At 45.9% G+C, this 25,364-nt stretch overlaps 1 protein-coding gene across 5 annotated transcripts in view; it reads right to left on the bottom strand.

Moving 5' to 3' along the window:
• Positions 1 to 25,364, bottom strand: part of Kiaa0319 (KIAA0319 ortholog) — a 72,499-nt gene that overhangs the window by 29,037 nt on the left and 18,098 nt on the right. For all 5 annotated transcript variants that reach the window (XR_008215758.1, XM_052728326.1, XM_052728328.1 and 2 more), the window contains 13 exons: positions 24,049 to 24,191; positions 22,481 to 23,253; positions 18,803 to 18,995; positions 16,464 to 16,562; positions 14,729 to 14,826; positions 13,575 to 13,662; positions 11,003 to 11,095; positions 8,793 to 8,925; positions 7,030 to 7,258; positions 4,874 to 4,997; positions 2,993 to 3,125; positions 1,453 to 1,601; positions 245 to 396 (listed from right to left, as the gene is read on the bottom strand). Coding sequence is in view for 4 of the 5 variants with exons in the window: in XM_052728326.1 (XP_052584286.1) it covers positions 245 to 396; positions 1,453 to 1,601; positions 2,993 to 3,125; positions 4,874 to 4,997; positions 7,030 to 7,258; positions 8,793 to 8,925; positions 11,003 to 11,095; positions 13,575 to 13,662; positions 14,729 to 14,826; positions 16,464 to 16,562; positions 18,803 to 18,995; positions 22,481 to 23,253; positions 24,049 to 24,103 (2,319 nt within the window). In the remaining variant the exon portion in view is untranslated. The remainder of the gene's footprint in view (positions 1 to 244; positions 397 to 1,452; positions 1,602 to 2,992; positions 3,126 to 4,873; positions 4,998 to 7,029; positions 7,259 to 8,792; positions 8,926 to 11,002; positions 11,096 to 13,574; positions 13,663 to 14,728; positions 14,827 to 16,463; positions 16,563 to 18,802; positions 18,996 to 22,480; positions 23,254 to 24,048; positions 24,192 to 25,364) is intronic.

The raw sequence follows: 25,364 nt of genomic DNA on the forward strand, positions 1-25,364 counted from the left end.
CCTTTCTCACACTGCCACATGAAGATATAGCAAGAAGTTGGCTACCCAGAATACAGAAAGAGATCCCTCACCAAAGGTAAACAGATTGGCACCTTGGTCCTGGTTTTCCAGCCTCTAGAGTTATGAGGAAAAACTGTTCTGTAGTTTAGGCCACCCTGCCTGTGGTCTTTTGTCACAGCAGACCACACTGACTCATCTGTATGAGGTGTACATGCCTGAGGGGTAGCCCCCTTCCAGTACTCACGCCAGCAGCTGGACTCTGGCCATCCCGGATCCACAGATAGGACACAATCCCTTGGTCATCAGTAGACCTTGAACCATCCAAAGTAATGGAATTATTGGGAAGTATAAGAACATGTCTGCCACCAGCCTGGGCTCTGGGAGGACTATTATTTTCTAAGTCAGACACAGCAAAAACAAAAGGAAAGAAACTGACTTAAAACACTATCGATGGCATGGTATAAACCACCCACAACTGCTCCATCTTATAGCCAAGGTTGTTTTAGATAACCCAAGGCATTATTTTCTATCCCAAATACCTATAAGATAAGATATAGATATAAACACTAAGCAGCTCCTGGTCCAATGGGAAGATAAACAAAAACAAGTAATTTTCCTGAGAATTTTACAATCCAAACTAATACAGAAGGCTAGGGATATACCATGGTAAAGTGCTTGCCTAGCATGCCTGAAGCCCTTAGTCCAATCCTGTCAGCAAATAAAACCAGGTGTGGTGCTGCATGCTTGTAATCCCAACAGGCAAGGGGATTAGGAGTTCAAAAACTTATCTATAAAAAATTGGGGGGAGGGGTATATGGGCCAACTAGAGGGCTTAGTGGGTAACAGAGCTTGTCACCAAGACTAATGGACTCAAATGGTAATCAGACAGAACTGATTCCCTGAAAGTTGTCCTCTGACCTACACACAACACACACACACACACACACACACACACACACACACACACACACACACACACACACACATACACACACACACACTGTGGCAAGCACACTCCCCTCCCACACATACACAATAAATAAAAACATAATAAAAAGTTTTTTAAACTGCTCCTTTAAAAAACAAAGCATATAACTGGAACATATTTCTGCTCTTGGGTTTCCAAGAAAGAAGAAAGCTAAGCACTGGCCAGAACTGGATCTTTCATGGCCAGGGTCACAGGAGAGTGAACTGCTTTGCAAACAAGAGGAAACACTACTTCCCTGCAGAAACTATAGGCTCATGTCCTCCTGCTCTGCACACTCCCTGAAGCCAGACAGGACTTAAAGGAAGTCAGTTGTCAGGGAGAAGGTTGACCCGCCCTGAGCAGAGCTCAGTCAGCTGTGAACTCACGAGCAAACACCAATATTGCTGGGTAATCATGGACTGGCCTGGGGATCTGGGAGGCTGGAAGGCAGGGCAGGTTCAGGTCCTGTTGCCAGGTCCACTCACCCTTCTTCACAGCCACGGTGAGGGTGGATGTGCTGCTCAGCCCCTGCTGGTCTCTCACGGTTAAACGGAAGTGATAAGTACCCACCTGCAGCCCGCTGACAGTGGCTATGGCTTTGTCCACATTCTCCATCTCCACTGCACTGGGACCTCTGTAAAACGGGGATGTTGTAGACAAAAGGTGGACATGAGATCTGTGCCCTGTTTCTACTCCTGGCTGTAGTGACCTTCTATCTGCTCTTCTACAGAATTCTAAGATAACTCTTCATGTACACACGTTCTCTAGCTTGGCATGAGGGTCAAAGCTAAAGTCTGTTTTTTTATTTTTGTTTTTTGGTTTTTTTTTTTTAATGTGCTGGGTTCTGGGGAAAGGGTTTCATTCTTTTTTCTGTTTTAATTGAGATGCCACTGAACTGATCTCTCTTTAGAAAGCTTTTTGAAAGCGTTTAGAAATTGCTCACTTTTTTTAAGATAGGGTCTCACTATGTAGCCCAGGTTAGTCATGAACTCATGATGAGCTTTCTGCTTCAGCCTGCTAAGTGCTGAGATTACAGGTGTGCACTACCATGCCCAACCACCCATTTCTTTTTTGAATGAAACTCAGTTAAGTCCTCATCTAGCTTCGGGGCATGTATGGAAAAAGAAGGCATGAGCCAGATGATCTACCATGAGAGAGAGGAATTATGTCTAGTCGTGAAGACCTAGACTTGGTTGTCAGACAGAGGCAGTTTGTGTCTCTCTGCAGCCTCTTCCAGTCTAGGTAGTCTAAACTATTCAGCTTTGCTGGTTTCTTCAAGCCTAAGTTTTTCAACTTGAAAATGGGGATGAGCCAGCCAGCGTGGTGACACATGCCTTCAATCCCAGCACTTGGGAGGTGGGGGATAGTCAGAGGCAAATGGATCTCTGTGAGTTGAAGGCCAGCCTCGTCTATATAGAGAGTTCTAGACCAGTCAGGACTACATAGTAAAACCCTGTCTCAAAATAAACAAACAAAAAAATGGGAACGATGCAGTTCCTTCTTCAGAAGCCATGTGGCATATTGAGACCCAACAGGTAAGACAGGAAATGTTATAATGTGAATTTCACCTTGAACTTGCACATCTGTCCTATGAAATCAATGGGCTGGTTAAGTGTAGACCACACATGGCTTTCCCTACATCTCTTTTGGCAGGAAGCTCACCCCATGCCACTCCAGCCCTGTCCACCTCTTCTGAGCTCCACTTCCCTCCACTGCCAACGAGTGGCCATCTCCCCCAAAACACTATCCTCTTTTTGATTGCTTGTTTGTTTGAAATGAGGGTCTTGCTATGTAGCTTAGGCTAGCCTTGAACTCAAGAGTTTCCTGCCTCAGCCTCCCAAGTGCAAGGATCACAAGCATGTAGCACCATGCCTATAATACATACTTTTATCAATAAGGCCTAGTTACTCTTTGCTTAAATCTTGACCCCTCAACAAGCTCGGGCTGCAGTTTAATGTGGTCCTCCAGGGAAGGGATGCTGTCACTCAGCAGTGACCCAGCCTCAGAGCTGGGTGGATACACTACCTGATGTGCTCCCAGTGGTAGCAGACGATGCCGTGGTCATCACTGCTCCCGCTCCCATCCAGTGTAGCGCTCTGCACCGGGAAGAACAGCTCCTTATCGGGGCCTGCCACAGCCACCGGAGCCTGGTTGTTCTCTAGAGTTAGAGACGTTAAAGAGAGGAAAGGAGAGAAGGAAGAAGGGAAGCAAAAAGGAAGGAGGTGAGGAGGGAAAGGAAAGAAGAAGGAAGGAGAGGAGGAGGGAAAGCACAGAAGAAGAAAGGAGAGGAGGAAGGAAAGGAAAGAAGAAGGAAGGAGAGGAGGTGAGAGGGAGGAACGGAATTAAGGAGGAAGTAAAAAAGGGTAAGAGGGAAGGAGAGTGCAGGGAGGAGAAGGAAGAGGAACAGAAATCAGGGTGCTTAGGCTTACTCTCTTCTGTCTGCAGCACCGCTGTCTAGCACAGTACCCGCTACATAGCAAATGCTGACAACATTTCACTTGTGGGCTGGAGAGACCTGGGTTCAATTCCCTGGACCCACATGGTGGCTCTCAACAGTCTGTGACTCCAGTTCTGATGCCTCCTTCTGGCCTTCACAGACATCCATGCAAGCCAAACACCCATGCACATAAAAATAAATATTTTAAAAAAAGGAAAATGTTTCAACTGAATGTTGGAAGAAAGAAAAAGAAGTAAAATATCACTCATGGTGTTATTTTTATGAATAGTTACTATTTCTGCTTCCAAAAAAAAAAAAAAGCCACATAATGCAAGCCAAGAGTCACACAGACACAGCCATTACCATCAGAATATAGTGTCTTTCCCCTCTGTCCTCCTCAATAAGCATAGTGGCTTCTTAATTTCCTAAGGACAAACATCCACAAAGCCCTGCCCCTCTGTGGGACCTCTCATCCCAGTCCTGGTCCCCAACAGGCCTAGTCCCATCTCTTCTTTCTCCTGTCACACCATTATTTTTAGTTCTTCAATGTACCCAGGCTCCTTTCATCCTGTGGCTTCTGGGAGTCTGGGCCCCTCTTCCTAAACACCTTCCTTCTTGCCCTCCACTCCCCATCCTTCTCCTCCTGATCACCTGTCATGAGTTTGTCAATGGGACTCCAGTGAAAGCTATTTCTGGAGCCAAGTGCTCTGTGGGTGCTCTTCATGTGGGCGCCCTTCCTCACTGAGGAAAGCACCTGAATAACTTCATGTCACTTCACATGCACTTGCCACAGCCCTGGAAGAGCACAGGCCAGGCCCATCTTCTTTAGGTCCATATCCCTAGGGTCTGGCTGGGAGCACCTTTTACATCTTAGCTGAATCAGCTAGTGAAAATTCAATCAGTTGCCTTTCAGCTGAGACTTCCCATCATCAGGCTACCAGGTGATGGACGTGGAGACAGCAAGCCTTTTCTAGAGAAGTTTTCAAACCAAGACCATCATAAGCAAGGTCTGGCTGGCTACCTATGAGTCTCCCGAAAGCTACAGGTAGCAGAGCCCTGGGTGTTTATAAGACCAGTAAGTGAGTGGAGCCTGGGTCAACACCCAAGTGTCTGCTGCGTCTGGGTGTCAGGCCATACAGTCACCCAGTCTCCCCAAGACACCCTGGAACTTTCTCCAGCTGAGCATGACAGGTCCAGGAGTGACCAGATGACCAATCAGAGACACACTTGGTGCTGACAGCGACTCTCATTTTGTCTTTGGTACTACGGTTTAGAGGCGTGTGACAAGATTCAGAATGTCAAAGGAAACTTGGTTTTCCATGCCCCATCAGCTCTCACATCTCTGACTTCCTGCCAGCTCAGGAACCTCAGGATGCGACCACCAAGTTAAGACACATCTGAAGCTCAAGAGTCTGGCTATCGCTTCTACTTTCATCTCTGGGGTCAAATCTCATTCGCATCTCACCTACCAGCCTGGACAATCACGGCAGCCAGAGCAGCGGATTGCTGTCCTGCGGAATCCGTCACCATCAACTGAAATGTGTACTCTCCTTCCCGCAGCTCAGACAAGCGGAGGTATGGGGTCTGTGCTCCCTACACAATAGACAATAGCAGATGTGGAAAGGGAACAAGATGAAGACTGTCATTAGAGAAGTCCCAGGAAACAGTGTGCCATGACAGAGGCTGCTGGGTTCCCTGAATGCAGGGATCCTGCTCGAAAACAAAGTGGGTGCAGTGCCGCAGGCCCAACACGCCAGCTTCTTGGTGTCCCAGTTAGATTTTTTTTTTTCAACTTGACACAAGCCAGGGTCATCTGGGAAGAGGAAACTTCAGTGGAGAAAATGTCTCTATCAGACTGGCCTGTAGGCAAGCCTGGGGGAGCATTTTCTGGATTAATGACAGATTTTGGAGAACCCAGCCCGCTGTGAGTAGTGCCACCCCTAGGCGGGTGGTTCTGGGTTGTATGAGGAAGCAGGCTGAGCAAGCCATAAGGAGCAAGCTCGTAAGCAGTGTACCTCCACGGCCTCTGCTTCCGTGTCTGCCTCCGGGTGCCTGTCTTGAGTTTCTGCCCTGATTTCCCTTGATAATGGATTACCAGCTGCGAGGTGAAATAAACTTCACCTCCCCCATGTTACCTTTAGTCATGGTCTTTATCACAGCAACAGAAAGCAAACAAAGACTCTTGGGAAGCTGAAGCAAGAAGGTGGCAAGTTCAAGACCTGCCAGGGAGAGAGGAAGTTCAAGGCCAATCTGCACAACTTAGGAAGACCCTAGCTCAATATATATTGAAAACTATAAAAGGGAAAAGGGCTAGCACTCAGTGCTGGCATGCTTGCCTAGTATATGTGAGGTGCTAGGCGGTGCATGCAGAAATTAAAAGAAGGAAGGAAGAAGCAGGGTGTGGGGCGCACGCCTTTAATTCCAGCACTGGGGAGGCAGAGGTAGGCAGATCTCTGTGAGTTTGGAGCCAGCCTGGTCTACATAGCAAGCTCCAGACCAGCCAGGACTACATAGTGAGACCCTGTCTCAAAAAAGGGGGAGGGGAGGAAAAGGGGGAGAGGAGGAGGGAAGGAGAAAATAAAAACAGGTGTGAACCTGAGAAAATGTAATTCTGAGTCTGTTGTGTGTCCTCACAGCATTGAAGGAATGTCAATTAATAAAGCCTTTGGAACTCCGTACAGCAGCGTTGGAACAGGGTCCGAGAATGGAGGTGTAAGGAGATTTCTGAGAGTTTGTGAAAAAACTCCAAGAAGCCAAGGCAAGAGTGATCTCAGTTTCTTCAAAAACATGAAATCGTTCTTGGATTACACTTTCGTGCCCTGCCCCAGGCGTAGTAGATAGGAGTGAGTTTACTTCAGAATGTTCATTACAACCGACTGTTGCTATTTGTTTATATGCCTATGTGGATAAACATGCTTTTGCCATGAGCAGCTCATCCGCCAGCTGCGGCTTGCCCTGTGACTGGACACTTTACTCATGTCACTCCTGTTAACCCTTGGAATATAAGTTGTCTGATGTTCTGAATAAAGTTGGCTATTGATGAGACTTTAGTTCGCCTCATTTATAGGCTCCATCCTCCCAGGTCCCCCCACTTCTAGAGTGGTAAATACAGCAGTATCTGCTACGGTGTTTCAGTAAGTGGGGCATACAGAATAATATCTGCTTTTCTGATAACGTAGTAAGGTTAATTACCTCTAATTTTTCTCCCAAGTCTAAATAAAACATTGCTCTAACAAATACTATGTCTGCTTTTTTCCCAAAGAATGTCATGATCGAGTTGAAACAACAGGACTGACTGCTTGGTTGCTGTTCTGTGCTTACCTGGGTGTGTGACAGCAAGGGATGTAAACTTGGGGGAGACTTGTGAGGTTACATGCTCTTCCCACCACTTCATAGTTTGAGAAATTTGTAAAACAGATTTTCTGATTTAACAACCCCCCTAAACCAAGAATAGATAAATGAATGATACATAGATGATAGATGGATGGATGGATGGATGGATGGATGGATGGATGGATGGATGGATAGATGGATAGATAGGTGGATGGATGGATGGATGGATGGACAGAGACAGACAGACAGACAGGGATAGGATAAAAGTCTGCAGGCAGGATAGAGGACTTGCCTGCATGACCACCTCTTTGCTCTCACCGCCAGGGCCTGGGGACCACTCATAGAGGACAATCTGGTGATCATCACTGCTCTGGTTTCCATTCAGAGTTATGGTGTTTTGGGGCAAAGTTATGGTCTGATTTGGTCCTGCATTGGCAACAGGTGGGTAGTCCACGGCACCATGGATGATGAGGGTTGCTGTGGTGGAGTTAGTAGCGCCATCTGAGTCTGTGATGGTCAACCTATAAAGAGAAAAGGAAGCTCTTACATCCAAGCTTGTGCCACAGCTGAAAGTAAGTGGTCACCTTAGCCTGCTCAGACTAAACATTCTCAGAAAAAAAGTGAAAATAGAGGCCAGCCGGCAGTGGCACACGCCTTTTATCCCAGCACTCGGGAGGCAGAGACAGGCGGATCTCTGTGAGTTCGAGGCCAGCCTGGCTACAGAGTGAGATCCAGGACAGGCACCAAAACTACCAGGGAAACCCTGTCTCGAAAAAACAAAACAAAAAAAAGGTGAAAATAGAAACTTGAGGATGAGGCTAAGAAAAGCATACAGGCCAGAAGATATTTTTCTTTGCTTCTGTTGTCATTTTACTTTTGAATCATAATATGTTTCCACATTAAGGCTTAGCTTTTATGAATTTACTACTCTTTGAGATGCTGAATGGAGAATGTGACCCCTCAAGGAAACCAAGAAGCTTCTCTAGACAACTCAACTCATCTTAAGAGTATTGCTAGGCACCTCTCACAACAACTCATCCTAAGAGTATCACCAGACATCCTTCTCCAACAACTCATCCTAAGAGCATCACTACATACCCCTCTCCAACAATTCATCCTAAGAACATCACTACACACCCCTCTCCAACAATTCATCCTAAGAACATCACTACACACCCCTCTCCAACAATTCATCCTAAGAACATCACTACACACCCCTCTCCAACAATTCATCCTAAGAACATCACTACACACCCCTCTCCAATGACTCATGCTAAGAGTGTTACCGGGAGCCACTTCTGCCTTTGATCTTGAGAATTTACTGGCTTAACCACTTGTGAATTTCAGCTACAAAGCACCCAGTTTCTAAAGTCATTTCTAGAGGATTTTCTACAATCATGCTTCCAAAACACTCTTTGCAAAGCATTTTAGGGTTAAGCATTTTCAAATACATACAAAATTTCAAATACATACACATACCAAAAGAAAAAAGAAAAAAGGAAAGGAAGAGAGAGAGAGAGAGAGAGAGAGAGAGAGAGAGAGAGAGAGAGAGAGAAGCAAGCAAACTGCCCAGGCCCTCCTGTACTGAAATGGTCCCAAAACAGCACAGTCTCCATTTGCTCATTTCACCCTTGGTGGAGGTGGGGAGTGGGGCGGGTGTCTGTGAACTAAGCTGTATAAATAGGAATAGAGAACAACAGCTCAGGGTAAGTTGTATATTGGGGTCATCTGCAGCTTCTGGGCTTCCTTTCACACTGTCCCACAAACTCCACGCAGACAAGGGCCAAACTCCAGCTCAGCTCTGACCACAAACAAAACCCCAGGGGTCTCTCCCATCAGAAAAAAAAGAAAAGGGTTTAAAGTAGCATGTGACTAGAAGAAGCACTTAATACCATACTGTTCAGAGTACTCATTTTTAGGTCATAGACATAGGGGAAATATTTCACTTCCTCTGCTTGGTGATATATTATTTTTATTTCTATAGAAAGTATCAGATTCAAGAAACAGTCAAAAGAGAAGTCCTGGGAAAACACAATATAGGTAGAACCCACTTGCCTAAAAGTGTAGTTACCAGGATCTAAGTTCGACAAGCGTAAGACTGGAGCATCAGCCAGAAACACCTCTCCGAGGAAGGGCCCGTCGACTTCTTCCCAGTGGTAGCTCACTACCTTAGTATCATCTGTACTTTCTACAAAGATGAAGAAAACAACATCCAGAATGAGTTATGGGAATAGTGAGATGAAAGCGTTACAACTTATTGAAAACTTAAACGTGTTTAGTAGAAATACACATCTGCACAGATCTCAACAGTCCACAGTACGCATTAGGGCCATCTCCCAGTCCCTAAATTGTCACCATTTTCCTAGACTTGTATAGGTTTGAGCAAGGCTGTTCTAACTTGTTGACTATTTTAAAAGCAGAGTGACAGGTACTGTGGCCCAGAGTGCAGTGCCTTGACATTCAGCTGCTGCTCATCTGGGTGACTGATGACATGCTACTGACAGCTTCATACAGATATCTGAATAACAGGTTCTTGAACATGTTGAGAGCTGATTATCTACAATGTACAAAACCCCTTTACCATATTAATGACTAAGATATAAGTCCAGAAAAAGACTCATGCATGAAAATTTCCCCACTTAAAAGAGCAAACCAGGGTAGGACTGAGAAGATGGCTCAGCAGTTAAAGGCACCTGCCACTATGGTTGACGACCTGAGTTGAGTCCCTGGGACCCACAAGGCGGAACAAGAGAACTGACTACCAAAAGTTGTCCTCCGAACTCTTCAGGTGCGCTATATTGCGCACAACACACACACAGTGTGAGCATATGTATATATACACACGTATGTACAGAAGGCTGGGACTGTAGTTTAGTGGTACAGAGCTTAACTACTATGTGTGTGAAGCCCTGGGTGGTTTGATCCCCAGTAGTGAGAAGTGGGGAGGGGATGGTTTTGGCATGGTAGGTCACTAGCATTCAGGAAACTAAGTCAAAATTATCTGCATGAGTTCGAGGCTAGACTGAGCTACACAGTGAGACCTTGTCTCATAAACAAACAAAAAAAAAAAACAAGCAGAGCTGGAGGATATAGCTCAGTGACAGAATGTTTGCTTAGCATCCACAAAGCCCTGGGCTCAATCTTCATATCACAAAAATAAACAAATAAATAATAAAAGAGAGCAACAATGTGTGTCATGTAGAACCATAGACTTTCAGACCTAGAAGGAAGCTGGCTTTTCATGAAATTCATTTAAGGAAATAAGTTTATATGGCCAACTAATAATCCTGCATGGTTCTGTAGCTGAGCTATTCTGATCAAAGATTTTTAAAAATTCTGGCCTTTTCTCATATAATTATTTCCATTTAAAGTGTTCTTTGTCCACCAGGCATGGAGGCTCACGCGCCTACAATCCCAGCATTAGGGGGCCAAGGTCAGCCTTAAGTACACAGCAAGCGTGGGGCCAGCCTGAGCTGCCTGAGAAAGCAAGCAAACAAATGTGCTGTATGTTCATGTTGTAGTGGGTGGAGGATGAGGACATGATGCGAATAGATGCAAGCATCACATCACTGTGATGTCCACAGTCTGCCGGCAGGCTGATAGAGCGTCATTTGTGAGTAGGAGCCCCAGCCACTGCCTCTCACTCTCAGCAGGCCATGGGGTTAACTTGGGGACTGAATGAACGGGAAAGCAGATGCAGAGCTCATCACACTGTTAAACCAAGTTAACACTAGACGTGTTTACAGTCTATTCTCGCTTGTATGGACACCCAAAGGTAGACTTCCCTCATCCTCTAGTTAAAGAATAAACTCTGAATAAATTAGTAAGCAAAATGCTACCCACTCTCGCTGAAGCCAACCTCACTTATATTTAAAGGTTCTAGTCAATTGCTAGTATTACAAATGCTATGTGATTCACAAAAGAATCCTTAGTAATTATTTGAATTACAAATCAAATATCTGACCCTAAAGAACACTGTGTTTGTTTGTTTGTAGTTTGTTTGCTTTAGACAGTTTCGTGTATCCCAGGCTGGCCTGGAACTCCTTGAGTAGCAGAAGATGACCTGGAACTCCCTATTCTCCTGCCTTTGCCGCCCAAGTGCTAGGATTACAGGGCTGCTGCTACTCCCAGCTGGAAGAGCCTAAGACAAGAAGCTGAAAGAGACACTGATTTATCTTGGTGTAACAAGTCTTCTTGGCCCTGACACAGAGTACAATCGGACAGTACAGACAGACAGAAACCACCCAAACATGGAGGATACACACGGCTGCCGTCGATGAGGGCTGAGGTCAAAGGCACAGTGAGTTCCTGTATCTGAGGAGAAACAACTGCCGTGGGTGGCTGGTTGACTCTTGCTGCTGTGGGACAGAAAAAACAGACAGCAACTAAGCCAGCTTCACACACACCAGTCACACACAAACAAGAATCCTCTCTGAGAGCTTATTCTGAACCTCCTGTAGAGGTCTTCATCCCCCTGAGTCTCAACTGTAGAAACTGTAAACTTTCAAACCCTCCTGTGGATTTTGAGTTTGTCTGTCAATTTACTTACCTATAGACAATCCCAGACTCAAGAGGTGAGTCGTGGAATGTGTACCGTGATTACAGAAAAGGAAGACTAGATTGCAGGGCCTTATTTGTCCCAGGGTAGCCTCCAGTTCTCTATGGATGATGGCCTTGAACTCTTGCTCCCCATCTGTGCCTCCCAAGTGTGTGGAGCCCTCAAAGGTTTCCTAGTGAGATCTGAGCTTGCTTTACCCAGCAGGGCTGCATCAGAGGATTGTTTGACCTCATGTATGGTTTCTAGGTGATTGGAAGGGTCTGCACTTGGCTGTGCTAGCGGGAGGTCTTTTGCTCCACCCCTTGGCATTCCTATAAAAGGCCCTTTACAAGATACAGGAGGGGCCAGTGCATATTGATCCAGGCCCTCCTGAGGCTACTCTGTGTTTCTATCTGTCTCTCTCCCCTCTATCTTTCTATCTAAATAATTCTCACTCCTCCTTCTTCAAGAATACCCTGGGGAAAAAGTGGAAGCTGGCCTCCCACACAAGTGCTAGGATTACAGGGTGAATCCAAGTGTATTCAGTACTGGGCAAGCACTCTACCAACCTAGCAACATCACCAAACCATGAATTGGATCTTAAGTCTTTGACTAAAGGTGCCCACCACCATCACAAAACTTCAGCTGTAGTAATAAGTAGACTGTGGGAAAGGCAGAGCTGCTGGCTCCCAGGAGAAATGGCTAGAAGGTGGTGTTGCCACAAACTTGATGCAAGCCAATGGCTCCGCTGAGCTGATGGATAAGTGGAAGCTGGAGGCCAGGACACAGAGCAGGGTGTGTCCATCAGGACCAAAGGTCACCTCCTCTAATCCACATGAATACACTGCATTGTGACCCAGGGGAAGACTTGATAGTCCATGGCACATGTGTGCCCCTGATCCTTTAGGGGCACAGGTGAATACATTTGAAATATCCGTGCTCCTACATGAAAGTTATAGATCATGAGGAAAGAAGGTGGATAGAGTAAGTGTTGGACAGGGAGGGTCAAGGTACAGCTTGTCATCATTCAAGAACAGTGAGTAGTTACCTTGTATACTTGAGTAGCATGTCAAGCAAGTGCCAGAGTTATATAAAAAGCAAAAGAAAACAAAAAGACTAAACATAAGCCTTGCATGTTTCTCTACAGTGGTGCCTGGGGGGTTGGAATGAGAATGCCTCCCAAAGGTTCACATATTTGAATGCTCAGTCACCAGGGAGTGGAACTGTTGAAAAGGATTAGGGGGCGTGGCCTTGTTGGAGGAGGTGTGTCACTGGAGGTGGCTTTGAGGGTTCAAAGGCCCACACCAGGCCCAGGCTCTCTCCCTCTCCCTCCCCCATCTCTCTCTCTCTCTCTCTCTCTCTCTCTTACTCTCCCCCCACCAGCCTGCCTGCCTGTGGATCAGGATGTAAGGCTCTCAGCAACTCCTCTCGCACATGCCTGCCTACATGCTGCCATGCTCCCTGTCTTAATAATAATGATGTAAGTCTCTGAAATTGTAAGTGAGTCCCCAATTAAATGTGTTCCTTTATAAGAGTTGCCTTGGTCATGATGTCTCTTCATGGCAATAGAACTCTAACTAAGACAGTCCCTAAGGTAAAAATAAAAGAATATGTGGTAAACATTGTCAGGTCCTAACTCCAAAGGCAGTCCAAATATCCAGAAAAGAGCTCAACCTAGACCACAGGAGGATTTCTGGCAGTTAGATAAAAGCCAGCATTCCTCAGGAACTTGTGAAGCTAGTTTTTCCTCCATCGAAAGGATTCATTTCCCTTACCTCTGGCAGAAGGGACATGTGGCTACCCTGTGGCACCTTTCGGCATATCAAAGCCTGTGCTGGCTTCCAGGCTCCCTCTGTATCACAAGTACCTGTAGCAAAGTCCGGGCTAGCATCTAGCCCTTCTCACCTCCTCCCTACCCTAAACTCCCTTCAGCTCGCTGGCTTCCCTCACCCCAGCTACTCAGTCTCCTTACAGCCTTGGTATTCTTGCTATGTTTTCTCTCTGTGTGTTCCTGCCTCTCTCCCTGTTTTCTCTAGTCTCTGTCCCTTGCTATTCCCTCCTCTCTCACAGATTGCCCTGACCATGTCCAGTCTACTTCTCTCTCTCTCTCTGCTCTGGATCCTTTCAGATGCCTCTGTCTGTCTGTCTGTCTGTCTCTCTCTCTCTCTCTCATCTACAATAAAAACCTTCCCTTTAACCATACCACGGAGCAGTCATGTCATCAGTTTATACAGCCATGGCATCCAGGTGCAGAACATGAGACCAGCACAGCCAAGCGGCCATTCTCCCAACCGACTCACCTGGCATAACAGTGATGTTGACATATGCTTCTCCAAATGCATCCTCACTAGAAACAGCTACTCTGAAGGCATAGAATCCCACGGATAACTGCAATGTAAAAACATACACATGGGAGAGCATCTGAAGACATTGGAATCTGCCTTCTAGAACAGCATCCCAAAGGCTTGAGAGGAAGCCTCATTTCAGTGTGTCTAGGACTGCTACAAATGTAAGAACTGCATTCTAGGATACTAAGTCACCTACATAGGCCTTTTTCTTAGTTACAGGTATCACAGGCCTTATATCAGCCAAGGACAGCGGGTCTCGGATGAGTGTGTATGGAACTGTGCTGTATTTGGGGTTTGGGGGGTCGCTCAGTGATAAAAGTGAACCCAGGGCCTCACAGGTGCTCAGCAAGGACCCTACCCTGATCTGCACCCGAGTCTGGAATCACACATTTGTAACATACAAGTTCACAGATTTACTGGCAGAGGTCTGGGTATCATGCTTTGAGAAACAGCTTAGTCACACGGCAGTGATATGAGCTGGTAAGGCTCTGGGATTGGTACAGTGTTGCAGGAAGACATTCACCTCATAAGAAACCAGACCCCTAGCTATTAAGTCAATGTGTTCTCCTTGGAGTCAAGGAAGTGGTATGTGTCTTCTTATGCATGGAGCAGGATTTGATAATCTAAGCAACTTGTGAACTAGAATGGAATTGCTGGAAACTCACAGAACATGCCTGGTGGACACCTGAGATATCTTTAACACTGTAAAGACTGCAGGAATTAGAACCCAGGCTTTGAATCCACCACACAGTATGGGCTTCCAAGGCTCTTTCTCTTGAGCTGATGATATGCCAAGCAATTCAAACAGAAAAGCTACTGAACGTTTCCTCATTTAACCATCCATCTGCCTGCTTGAGCTTTATGTAATTATAACTCGCTGATCTTTCTGATTTTTTTTTTGAGACAGGAGATTCGATTATGTTGCCCAGGCTGGCCTGAACTTCTGGGATCAAACAAACTTGCCTCAGTTTCCCAGGTAGCTGAGACCACAGGCACATGCCATCATGCCTGGCTTCTTCATTTGTTTTTAATCCTAAGAGAGAATTCTGGGTTCAACAGCAAAGATGTTGCTAACCGGATTTTGAGGTGTGAAACCTGTTACTTACTTGAGAGAGGTGAAGAGCTGGCTTGTTCTCTTGTTTGATTTTACCTTGAAAGTCTACAGGGTGGCTCATTAAACTCCATTTATAGCTGTAAGTTGTGTCTGAGAACAAATCAGAAACATGAGTGCTTATCAATTCTGAGATAACTCTAAGGAGGAGAGAGCTTTAAACCAACAGTACCAATTGCCTTAGATACAAGCTTCCAATCCTCATCCCAGGAAGGAATCACAAAGCTTCTGTGTCTTTGCAAATAAAGAAAAACAAACACAAAGACAAATTTATCATGAAAGTACACAAATGATAGAAAATAGAGTCTAAAAATTAAACCTCCTCAATTTCACTGTTAACATTTGAAAACCTTCCTTCTAGGCTGTTTCCAACACCTGATTATCCATATAATTCCTTTTTTTTTAAAATCAATAAGACAGATTCTCATTCTGTAGCTCTAGCTGGCCTGAAATTCACTATGTAGACCAAGACCAAGGTGTTTTCCAACTCACAGAGATCTGAGTGTCTCTGCTTCCCTGGTGCTCAGATTAAAGGCGTGCAAACCCACACCCACCCTACATACACTTCAGCTGTTTGATCCACTGTGTCTTTTCTCCTTTTGATGAAAAGTACATAGATTTCAACTCATTTGATCTTGATAGGGGTTGGTTTAAGACGCAAAGTTACGTAAACCTCTCTATCTTGAACTAAAGCTGTCTGCAGCCTTTAGATAGCAATGGAGTAGCTCAGCTCAGCTCAACGGCCGGAGAGGCAAATGACAGGCGAGACTGTCTCTGTTTAGGAAACTTTGACCGGTGTGACCTGAGTGAGAACCAAATACTTTAAGAATGATCTAATTAAGGAAGAGTGCACTGATAGGCTGTAGGAATGGTTCAAATGCTCAGGAATAGAGGGGGCCTGGGTAAAGAGAAGGTAAGCACTGTCAACCTGGCATTATATTTAAATTTATGTGTGTGTGTATTTTATGTGTGTTTATGTGTGCATGTGTGTATGTGTATGTACATGTGTGATATGTGTGTACCATGTCTGTGTGTGTGTGTGTGTGTGTGTGTGTGTGTGTGTGTGTGTGTGTAGGTGTGCGTGTACCATGGCACGTGTGTAGAGGTCAGAAGACAGCTTCAAGTGTTGATCCTCTACTTCCAACTTGTTTGAGATGGGATCACCTGTCATTCACCACTGTACAGACTAGGCTAGTTAGCCTCGCTCTGCCTCCTATCTTGCCACAGGAGTGCTGGGATGATAGACATGCTACCACATCCGGCTTTCCATTAGTTCTAGGGATCTGACATGGGTTCCCATGCTTGTATGGCAGTTACTTGTCCACGGCACCTCCCTGGCCCCTGGCCATTTTTTGAGCAACTGATCTGGAATATTCTGAGAACTACTCAACTGTGTCTCTAATACTACAGCATCAGCAAGCAAGCCTCCCACTGCATGCCACCCCCTCTCCTCAGTAGAATCTCCCTGGCCTCCGTGGGATGTCACAGATCAAGGCCTTGCATGTGGCAACCCCACCTCTCTGATATTATATGGTGATCTTCCAATCTGACCAGTCATAGATTATGCACTATATTGAACTTCCTAGACACCTACTGCATTTCTGCTATCTCAGTAAATGTTGGCCATCTCCTACTTGGAATGTTGTGGGAAGGATATATCAGGCCTATGGTCTGTGGAGACCTGGGAGAGAACACCCCAGCTCTACCAGCCAAAAATGTCAAACTCTTACCTGCTGGGGGCGCTGGCTCAACAGAGGCCTTCAGTTCTGCTTCACTGTCCGGTAAGGTTATCACAAGGTTATCTCCAGCAGACACTGCAAGCGCCTTTACTAAAAGTTAATTAGAAACCGTGCATGCCATTATGTAATACAATGTCTGCATAATATACCTGCTCTTAGTGTGATCATTCCTCATAAAATTTTATCTAAGGCACCCCACCCCAGGCTGGTGCCCTCTATTATGCTGCAAGCTAGACTGTGCAAATTGAAAACTTCCTGCATGAGTTGACACTGGGAAGAAAATAATCATTCAGAATGAGCAATGTGTTGCGTGGTAGTTTACCAGCAGGTGGAGGACTACTGATTGAGTTTGTTTTCTCTGGGGCAACCAGCTTTTCTTGACTCCCTGGTGAGTGGTCCTTGCTCACAAATAGGTCAAGAGTGCTCCTAAGTGACTCAGTATCATTAGCCATGCTGCTCAGATCCGGGAGCCCCTCATAAATGGCCGCTAATGGCTTTGCTCTTGGAGCCTTTCCAATAGGAAATCCAGGCAAGCTCAGTATGAAAAGGTAATTGAACTCCAGCAGCAGGGACATTAACTCTCATCAAAAGCACTTACCTGCTAATGCAACAAAGCTCATTTACTGTCCAACCTCCATGGCATGTCATAGTCCTTCCTACTGCGGCTTATCTCAACTGGGCACTAGTTTCACCGTCATTCATAATTGGGTCAGAATAAACTATTTGAATTGAGTTTTCTGGGGCCTTAGCCCACAAAATCAAGCTTACCAAGAGCTGAGAAAGGCTCTGCCATTCTCAAGGACACCCCAATATTCCCATATCCCCATCAGCACCCAGGGAGTCAATATCAGGGCAGCTTCTCTTCCTCACCCAGGGCACTTCTCTTCCTCAATCTCCTCCTCACTCAAGTTCAGGGTCAAAGTCAGTAAGAGTGAAGGTTAAGAAGCATCAGGGAATCAAAACTGAGCAGCACTGGTTCAGGGGGCACCTGGGATACCAGGCAGGTCTCAAAGGTAACTGAACCTTTACGTTAGGAGTGTTGTTGTTATTATTATTGTTTGAAACAGAATCGGATATGGCCCAGGCTGGTCTCTTACTCTCTATGTAGCCAGGGATGATCTTGAACTCCTGATCTTCCTGCCTCCATTTCCCAAGTGCTGGGGTGACAGACTTGCACCTCCACACTCAAGCAGTTCAATCTTTGAACCGGGCTGTAGCTACAGCCACCCTCATATTCCAGTTGACATTGCAAGCATTAACCCCCACTCACTTTCTGGACAACAGACCTTATTTTATATTAGTTTTGATTTAATTTTCTTGTTGCTGTAACAAAATCTCTAACAGAAGGGACTTGAGGAAGGAAGTGTTTGTTTTGGCTCCCAGCATGAGGGTTACGTCCATCAAGGCAGGGAGGGCAAGACAGTAGGAGTGGGAGGCAGCTAATCTCATTGTGTCCCCAATCAGGAAGCAGAGGGAGATGAATCCTGGTACTCAGCTCACTTTTTCCTTTTTATGACATCCAGTCCCTACCCCACGGAAAGGTGCTGCTCACACAGTTACGGTCTTCCCACCTCGGTGAACCTAATCTAAATAATCCTTCCCATCCTAGACTCCTATCTTGCCCTCTCCAACCACAAAACTAGTTCCAGCCAACTGATCTCCTTCTGGTTCTTCCAAAATGTTGTGTGAGTCTTGTCTTCTCTTCCACACATGATGGAAGAGATCACTCATGGTGTTGATTCAGAGAGCAACGCTCTCAAGACTAGTGATTTCCCAGGGAGAGAAGCCTTTGGTACTACAGGCCCATCATGTTTCTCCTGCTCTCAGCACCAGGACAGGCTTCCTGTAGTTCCCTATCTCCCCATCGAAGTCACCCCCAAATATCACAGCTGCCTTGCTTTCTTGCTAAAAGTTCATTAACCAGAAATACACAACACTCATTCCTATTAGAACATGTATTACTCCCCCTACAGAACAGGTCAACCCCATATGACCTGACTCACCCTAACCTGCCAGTCCCTCCTCCAGAATGGCTTCCTGGCACTCCTGGTAGATCAAGTAACCCTCCTCTGCTGCCAGCACCCTCTCACAGCATTTTCCGTAGCTTGTCAGAGCCATCTATCCATCTGTCAGTCTCCCCTCGTACCTTATAGATCCACAGAGGGAAAAGACAGAATGCCATTCATCTTTTACTCTGGTTGCAGAGCATGATGTCTGCTAAGTGTCTGTCTCAAGACGGGGGCCGAAGGGAGCAGTGAACTTTAAACACTGTCACTGCTAGAGTTTGCCTCTGCAGTGAATGTCTTCTAACTGTCGTTTTCAAAAGTTACCTGTCCTGGAAGAAGTAGTCGGTGACACAGGCCTCTCAGGTGGGGTCAGCCCAGGGAGAACTGTAGTGGTGGGAAATGTTGGGGTGCTGCGTTCTGTGTTCCATGGGGTGACCGTAAGAATGGAGCTTTTCTCCACCATGGCTGGGCTGGACTCCAGGCTGTCTGGGGGCAGACTAGGGGAAGGCATTAGAACCTGCAGGGTAAGTTAACAAGGGTATATATTGTTACGAAAAAAGTTCGCTTGGGTTGGACAACACAAATATGGGCAATGGGTTATTTGTGCCCACCCTCTCCAAATTCATGCACTGAAATCCTACCCCCCATGGATGGTTTTTAGGTGAGGGGGAGGCAGAATAGGTGGTCAGGTCATGGGGTGAGAACCCTCATGAATAGAATCAGTGCCTTCATTACAAGAAGACAGGGCTCAGTCGTGGTGCAGGCTCCTAATTAGAGCACTCAACAGGCTGAGGCAGTAGGATTGCTGATTTTGAGGTGAACTTCGGCTATATAGCAAGACCTTGTCTCAAAGAAAGAGAAAATGAGGATGGGGAAGGAGAGGAGGAGGGGGGAGAGGATAAACAGAGGAGAAGGAAGAGAAGAAAGGAGCAAGAAGAGGCGAGGAGGAAGGGAAAGGGTGAGAGGAAGGAAGGGCTGACATGCCCCTCATCCTCTACAAGTCTGGTCTTGACTGGTTTTCTATAGATACTCTATTCAGTGGCGCTGTGGCGTGAATAACGCTGCTCTGCTACAGTCTTTGCATGGAGAGATGTGTTTATTCCTCTTTAGTGCACACTAGAAATGTAACTGCTGGGTCACATGCTGGGGTGATGCTATGTATGACTGTTTTAGCGCTCAGAACAGCAAGCCAGTTTCCCCGGGCATCTGCATCGCTGTGCACTCCACCAGCCATGTACCAACACTGCGGCGTCTCTTCTAACTAACACTTCCCTAGTTTGGGCTTTGTTGTTGCTGCTGCTGCTGCTGCTGCTGCTGCTGCTGCTGCTGCTGCTGAACTACTCAGGCCTATAGACCTTGGACTACACTCCACCCAGTCCTGGTTTTATTTTTTAGTATTTTATTCTAGCCATCCTAATAGTATTACGTTTTGGATTCAACTTCTTTTACTTGTTTTATTTATCCTGAGTGCTGAGACTACAGGCACGTACCACCACTCATCCTTACCAATTTTTAAATCAGGTTGTTTTCTTGTTAATGAGCTGTAAGATTTATTCACATTTCTGCATATAATGTTATGATAAATGATTTGCAAATATTTTACTCCGTTCTATAGGTTGTCTTCTCTTTCTTTATGTTGTTATTTGGGATGCAAAAGTATTTAATTCTGATGAAATCAATTTATCCTTTTTTAAATTTTTACTAAGTTGTTTGTTTTGAAACAAGATTCTCTAATTAGCTCTGGCTGTCCTGAAACTCACAATGTAGACTAGGCTGGTCTGAACACACAGAGATCCTCCTGCCTCTGCCTTCTGAATTCTGAGATTAAAGATGCATGCATAACATCATTTTTGCCAAATTTTGATGCCCTGTACAAAATAATTATCTAAACCTAGTTACTAAAGGTTTAGTATTGTTTTAACTCTTATTGTTTAGGTCTTTAGCACATTTTTAGTTCTTTTTTATATAAAGTGCAAAATAAGAAAGCTACAACTCATTCTTTTGCATGTATTATTGGGACTTTGAAAATGACACTCCAAACCAAATGCTTCAAGCCAAGTTTCTCTCTGGCCTTCTCCTGTACTCATTCTCCCCCAAAGCATGCCACAGAAGCTGGAAGGCCTTTTTCCCAGTATGTCAAGAATCTTACATACTATTTTCCTTTTTTAAATTCTTTTTTTTTTTTTTAGTTTTTCGAGACAGGGTTTCTCTGTGTAGCTTTGCGCCTTTTCCTGGAACTCACTTGGTAGCCCAGGCTGGCCTCGAACTCACAGAGATCCACCTGGCTCTGCCTCCCGAGTGCTGGGATTAAAGGCGTGCGCCACCACCGCCCGGCTTAAAATTCTTAAAGGAGGCAAGGAGGTCGCTCAGTTGAGAGAGAGCTCACCTAGCATGGTCAAGGCCCTGAGTTGTAGCTAAAACCAGCATAAACCAGGAGAACCCCGGGATCCCAATGCTCAGGAGGCAGAGGCAGGCAAATCTCTGTGAGTTTACAGCCAGAGATCCTGCTGCAAATTATTAGATAAATAAAATAAAAGCAGGAATTCTGAAATTCCCCTGTGCCCTCCATTCACTTCTTTCTGACTGCCTTCAGATCAGTGCTGAGCTCCCGGATTCTTACATTCTCTTCAAGTCCGAGCGATCTCTGGGTTCTCTGGCGTTCTGTCCTCACAGGATTTTCTTCCAGTAACACTCGGGCCTTCTCCCTACTTTTGCCATCTCTAGACTCTCCGTGATTCTTTCCCCTCCCGTGCCCCCTCCCTGCAAACTGTTTAAAGGGTTGGAGATTCATTCCAGGGTCCCGGGGACAAATGTTCTACCATGGAGTCATAACTCTATTAGTTTTTCTTTCTTTCTTTTTTGAGTTGGATCTCAGAACATGTTAAGGATGGCCTTGACCTCCACTCATGGTCCTTCTACCTCCACCTCCTAGGTAGTTGAGACTACTTGGAAATGAGACCCTCGTTCTTTTACCACCAGGGTTTTTCATGGAAAGGTCTGTGGTTCTTCCTACCCATCAGCTTCACCATGTCTCTGGCACCCCTTCTAGCCACCTAACTAACTGGTAGGGCTGACTGTGGTACGGGAAAACTTGACATCTGTCTACTATGGGAAATTTTCAAAGCCTCTGTGTGTGTGTGTGTGTGTGTGTGTGTGTGTGTGTGTGTGTGTGTGTGTCCGTCCATACATGCTGGTCCCAGGGCCTTCTATGAAGTCTTTGTTAACATTAATTATCCATAGAGGATCTGTAGGGAGAAGGGCTCTTAGGTAGATGACCTGGGAAGGGGAAGCTCTGTGTTCTTTTCAAACTTCTTATGCAGGGAAGCATGGCAAAGAATGCTATTGTGTTACTGGTTAGGTTGTGAAAGACATTCATCCTCAGGCAGCAACCTGAGGCAGTGCCCTTAGGAGAAACCTCCTCAGGTTCCTCAGCTCTGTGTTCTTATCAGACCGCCTGCTAAGGGGAGCTCGGCAAAAGAACGCTGTTCTGTTTCCTGTTGGGCTCTGACATCCATCTTCCTGTTCCTCTAGCCTGAAGATTCTGGCAGAGCTTAGCCATATGCTACTTTCCCTGCCCACCTAAACATGTGCTGTGGGATGTCTTTCTGTATGCTATGAATATATGTTGTTCCCATTGGTTAATAAATAAGCTGCTTTGGCCTATGGCAAGGTAGCTTAGAGGCAGGCAGGAAATCCAAGGAGAGAGACAGGAAAGAGAAAGACAGAGATGCCAGCCACTGCCTAAGGAGCAGCAAGATGCCAGCAGACCGGTTATGCCACAGTCACGTGGCAACTTATAGATTAATAGAAATGGGTTAAGTTATAAGAGCTAGCTAGCAAGAAGCCTTCCGTGGGCCATATAGTTTGTAATTAATATTAAGCCTCTGAGTGATTATTTTATAAGTGGTTGTGGGACTGCAGGTGAGAAAGATTTGTCCCGACTGTGGGTCAGGCAGGACACAGGAAATCTTTTGACTACAAGCATGTCTCCAGCACACCCACCTCTTTTCCAGAGCCATTGTTAGGTTGTTCTTGGAGCTGTAAAGTCTCTCTCTCCATCCCCTCTCCTGTAGGTAATACGGTCACAGAGGTGGGCCACACACTGCTCTCTGCTGAGTGCCCGGGGGTAGGGAACCCAGTGGACTCATTCAGGGCCCCCAGCTGCTGCTGGTCCAGCGGCTGGGGTGTGGGGTCCTGCAGCTTCTCTGTGGAAGTAGCTGAGCTGTCTTCTGCAGCTGAGACATTGAAACCTCCCTCACTGCCGGGCAGCAGGCTCCAGTCGGGGTACTCGGCGCTGCCTCGGGGGTCCTGTTGGTTGGAGGGCTGCAGGAGGCCCTGCTCCAGCTCCTTGTAGTCATCTGAGTACTCAGCAGCCTCCTCTGGTCCCCCATCTTTGCCTAGAAAGGGCAAGTCCTTCCTGAGGTCCTCAAGGGAGTCTCCCCAAGCACCAGAGGGGGAACCCCTGCCCAGCATCATGTCTCCGTAGTCCAGCAGCTGCTCGGGCTTCTGGACAGGTCTGCGCACGAAAGTGAGGTAAGAGCGGATGGGGCCTGTCGTCCTGGGCTCACAGTTCTCCTGGTGCGCACAGTTCACCAGGTAGCAGCTGCCCTCAAACCACCAGGCCAGGTCGCAGCTGGGCAGGTCACAGCAAGCGGCCGTGCAGTCTCCCACGGAGAAGGTTTGAGATGCCCGCATGATTCTAATGGTTTCCAGGTTAGGTGAGATGATGGCGTTGGAATATGTCCTCCCCTCACCGCACTGCTGGCCCCTGCCACCTGAAGACCAGAGAGATGCCAAAAGCCAAATCGGTAAGCACACACACTTCAAAAGAAGATACACAAATGGCCAATAAATATTGGAGAAAATATCCAAGCTCTGTAGTACACCAGTAACAGCCCCACCTCCCCACCCCTCCTCCCCCACCCTCCACCCTCCCATGCTGGACCCACGTGGTGGGAGAAGAAAACTGATCCCTACAAGCTGACTTCCACACATAGGCCACAACACTCACACACACAATAAATGAGTAAATGCAACATAATGCCAAACATCAGCTCTGTGGAGAGACTATTTCATCCAATGTAATGAGAATTAGATATACCGCATATGTTCCTTTTCCAATTAAAAAAGGCAACACATGAAGCAGAGATGGTATTTTCTCAAACACAAACCTAGTTTTTAAATCACATGAATAGTTTTGGTCTATTATTTTTTAAAGAAAAGCTGGATCTCAGACATGGAGAAAACACTAGTTTACTACAGCGGAACACAACGAAACAGGACCTCTTACGAAGCTCAAGAGAGGATGGGGTGAAGCAGAGATAAGGTAACTCCCAACCTCTCCAACCCACGGTATTTTTATGGCTACCATTGCATCTCTCCATAACTTGTATGAAGACCTGAGCCAGAAGTTTCTTCCTGACCCACATGGTCAGACGTGCCTTCCTTCCCTTGAAGACATGTGTCCAGAAGCAAGTGAATCTGAGCAAAATCATGTTTAAGGCCTGGCCCCGGCCACCCACGGCAGGTGGCCTTTACAACTCTCCCGGGAAGCAATGATGGTTTCCTACCTGCGATGGCCGCCAGCAGCAGCAACGAAGACAGAGCTCCTGTTGGGGACACCATTCTGCCTCACACAGGATGACGCCTCCAAGGCAATGGATTTGGAGCAGGCTCCCTTTGGCGGTGGATGAGCCAGATGTAGCCTCTAGAACTTCAAAGAAAACAAAACAGAGACAAGGAAGAAGAAAAGGGTCGACAAATGTGGAAACATTGTTCCTATCATTTATTCCCGTCCACAGAAAAACTGTCCTGTTCACGAAGTGAAGTCATCGCCAAAGCGGCTATTCTCCAGAGAAATTTATTAAAATAGCCAGGACAGTTAGTTCCTAAGAAGATACAAAAAAAAAAAAAGCCGGACATATTGGTACGTACCTTTAATTCTAACGCTTGGGAGGCAGAGGCAAGCAGATTCTGTGAGTTTGAGGTCAGCCTAGTCTACACAATGAGAGTTCCAGGCCAGCTAGAGCTAAATAGTAAGACCCTGCCTCAAAAAAAAAAAAAGAAAAGAAAAGAGAAGAAAAGAAAAGAAAGAGAAAGAGAAAGAGAAAGAAAAAGAAAAAGAAAGAAGGAAAAGAAAAGATGAAAGGTTTTATGTCAGCTCATCCTACAAACTGTGGAAATAAAGACCAATCAAATGAGAAAAGTGAGGCTCTATATTCACAGTGTGTTGTGGCAAAGAATTCAGTCACTGTCATTGGCAGAGACTGGAAGACAGAGGAGAGGAAACGCTGTGCAGTGGGATGAAGGGAGGCTTCAGTGTGTTGGGAGAGGAGGTTGCCCTGTGGGAAGCTGTCCTGGCTAACTAGAAATTGAGCATCTCATGATATGGGGAAAGCTAATGGCTAGTTTTATGTCAACTTGACACAAGCTAACATCGTCTGAGAGGAGGGAACCTCAGTTAAGAAAATGTCTCCATCAGGTGGATCTCTGTGAGCTAGAGGCCAGCCTGGTCTACAAAGCAAGTTCCAGGAGAGCCAGGGCTGTTATACAGAGACACTCTGTCCCCAAACCAAAAACCAAACCAAACCAAAATGACAATAAAAAACACAAAATGATAGAAAAAAAAGAAAATGCCTCCATTAGATGGGGTTGTAGGCAAGCCTATAAGACATTTTCTTTTTCTTTCTTTCTTTCTTTCTTTCTTTCTTGCCTTCTTTCTTTCTTTCTTTCTTTCTTTCTTTCTTTCTTTCTTTCTTTCTTTCTTTCTTTCTTTCTTTCTCTCTCTCTCTCCCTTCTTTCCTCCCTTCCTTCCTTCCTTTCTTTCTTTCTTTCTTGCCTTCTTTCTTTCTTTTCTCTCTCTTTTAGTTTTTCGAGACAGGGTATC

This window comes from Peromyscus californicus, unplaced genomic scaffold, assembly GCF_007827085.1.
Source record: "Peromyscus californicus insignis strain IS unplaced genomic scaffold, ASM782708v3 Scaffold_8__1_contigs__length_139910024, whole genome shotgun sequence".
Taxonomy (NCBI): Eukaryota; Metazoa; Chordata; class Mammalia; order Rodentia; family Cricetidae; genus Peromyscus; species Peromyscus californicus.